This window comes from Staurois parvus, unplaced genomic scaffold, assembly GCF_062004578.1.
Source record: "Staurois parvus isolate SC_StPar_1 unplaced genomic scaffold, SC_StPar_1.0 ptg002181l, whole genome shotgun sequence".
In the NCBI taxonomy this organism is placed as follows: domain Eukaryota; kingdom Metazoa; phylum Chordata; class Amphibia; order Anura; family Ranidae; genus Staurois; species Staurois parvus.
In genome coordinates, this window is record NW_028319977.1 from 263,582 (window position 1) to 265,715 (window position 2,134).

The following is a 2,134-nucleotide window of genomic DNA, read 5'->3' on the forward strand; positions in this document are numbered from 1 at the left end:
ATACACCTGTGGCCATGGAGGTGATTGGAACACCTGAATCCAATTATTTGGATGGGCATCCCAATACTTTTGGCTGTATAGTGTATATTGGGTTATTAGATGCCCATACGTAAGTGTGATGTTTGCTTAATATTTTAAGCAATGTATAATGCATTGTACAGTTTTTATCTATAATTTGTGCATATCTCTTTTCTAGAAACTGCTAGCACTTTTTCAAAATCTTGTACTCTGTTCAATCATTTGGATTTACACATGATCTTGGGGATGTGGTGCACTCTTTACCTGCCAAAACCATTTTGATTATAAATTATTTTTAAAAAAGAGAGTTCAGTGATATTAACCTATATATTTTCTCATTATGGGTTTCCTCTTCAGAGAGTGATTGTCAATGTATTTTATTAAATATTTTCGTACAACATTCAGAACATTTGCATTTAATAAAACATAGTTTATAAGAAAAACAAAATACTTTTATATTTCAAATTCCTACACTATTTCCTCTCATTTCTTTGCAGTCCACGATAAAAAAAGAGATTGCTATCACTGTACACCAAGTAAAGCCTCATTGGGCTTTTCATTCAAATGCAAAGATTATAAAATAGCTTTACAGATTTCAGTATCCAAATGTCATGTAAATCATGAAGTAAACAAATCTATCTTTAATGAATCCTCAGGACTATCGTATCTCACAGAGCAGCCCGTGCCCAACACTAAAAGACGGACATTTACGGAGAAACTAGATTCTCTGTTAACAGTACACGTTACCTTGAAGAAAATATGTATTCTGCTTTTTTGATTTTTTTATTAGTTCTTATTTTTGCTTTGATCTTCCTTGGGTTCTTTCTAAATGGATTCATTTTTATGAAAAATGTCATTGACTGGTTACACGGTAAACAACTACAAGCTATTGACATTATCATGGCAAGCCTGGGCTTGGTGAGGATTATTCTTCAAATGCATTCAACATTTACAGTTGTTTTGTTGTTTTCTGTTGAGTTGCAGTATTTGGCTAAGTTTTATGTTCACTATATTGTCACGGCACAAGTATTTCTAGAGTTCTGCAGCGTGTGGTGGGGCACTGTTCTCTGTGTCTTCTACTGTGTGAAGATCACCAACTACAGAAGCAGATTTTTCATTAAACTCAAGTTGAGAATCTCTAGAATGGTCCCCTGGCTTCTTCTGGGGTCAATGATGGTGTCTTTTATTTTTAGTCTTCCATATGGATGGTGTGTATATTCACTTCAGAAGGTGAATACCACCCATATTTACAATGGAACAAGCAGTGAAGATACAATTGTACACACAAACCATGTCAGTGTACACATTATAGTTGTTGCTGGATTCTTTGTCCCATTTCTCATATTTTGTGTAGCCACTTTATTTTTGGTGGTTCCGCTTTTCAAGCACACCCGAAATTTGATAAATAATCACACTGGATTTACAAAAGGTCAACTTGATGTCTATTTAAGTGCTATTAGAAATATGTTCTCATGCTTAATCTTTTATATCATTTATATTATTAATAGACTGCTGATGCCCTTAAGTTTTCAGCTAAACAATCTTGTTTTTGGTTTAGTGTGCTGTCTTTTCCTAGTTGCCTACCCAAGTCTGCACTCCGTTGTAGTAATCATGAGCAACGTAAAGCTGAAACAATCCATTATTGATGCTCTTCTTTGCTTAAAATAGGCAATTCACAATAGTATATGTTTAATTTTAGCAAATCTATTGTAGGGGGACTGTAAAGTAATGGTTTCAGTGCAATATCTTTTTTTTATGTGGACAATAAAGACATCTCACCTGATGACTTGAACATAGATTGTATATTCTGTGTTCCCACTAGCATACAAAAAGGATTTGAAGCAGAAGAAATAACTTAAACCCAACTCCAACCCCCACACAGCTTGATAGGAATGGATCTCCAAGTGCAGAATGATATATCAAAGGTGACTCTTCAAAGTCAAAGTATGAGACATTTTAAAACCGGGAAGATAATACCCAGCTGTTGTACAGACATTGCTTTCCTTATTCATAAACACATTCCCTATGCAATACCTTATGTTAAATCTAACTCAAAAAACTGGAAAAATAATATTAGTCAATGTCTAAGAATCTTTTAAAAAAATACATTTCAACA

General features: G+C 33.9%; 1 protein-coding gene across 1 annotated transcript; it reads left to right on the plus strand.

Moving 5' to 3' along the window:
* Positions 1–918: 918 nt before the first annotated feature.
* Positions 919–1,686, plus strand: LOC149431677 (taste receptor type 2 member 40-like). The gene has a single exon (XM_089665330.1). The coding sequence runs from the start codon at positions 919–921 to the stop codon at positions 1,684–1,686; it is 768 nt and encodes a 255-aa protein (XP_089521456.1).
* The last annotated feature ends 448 nt before the right edge of the window (positions 1,687–2,134 follow it).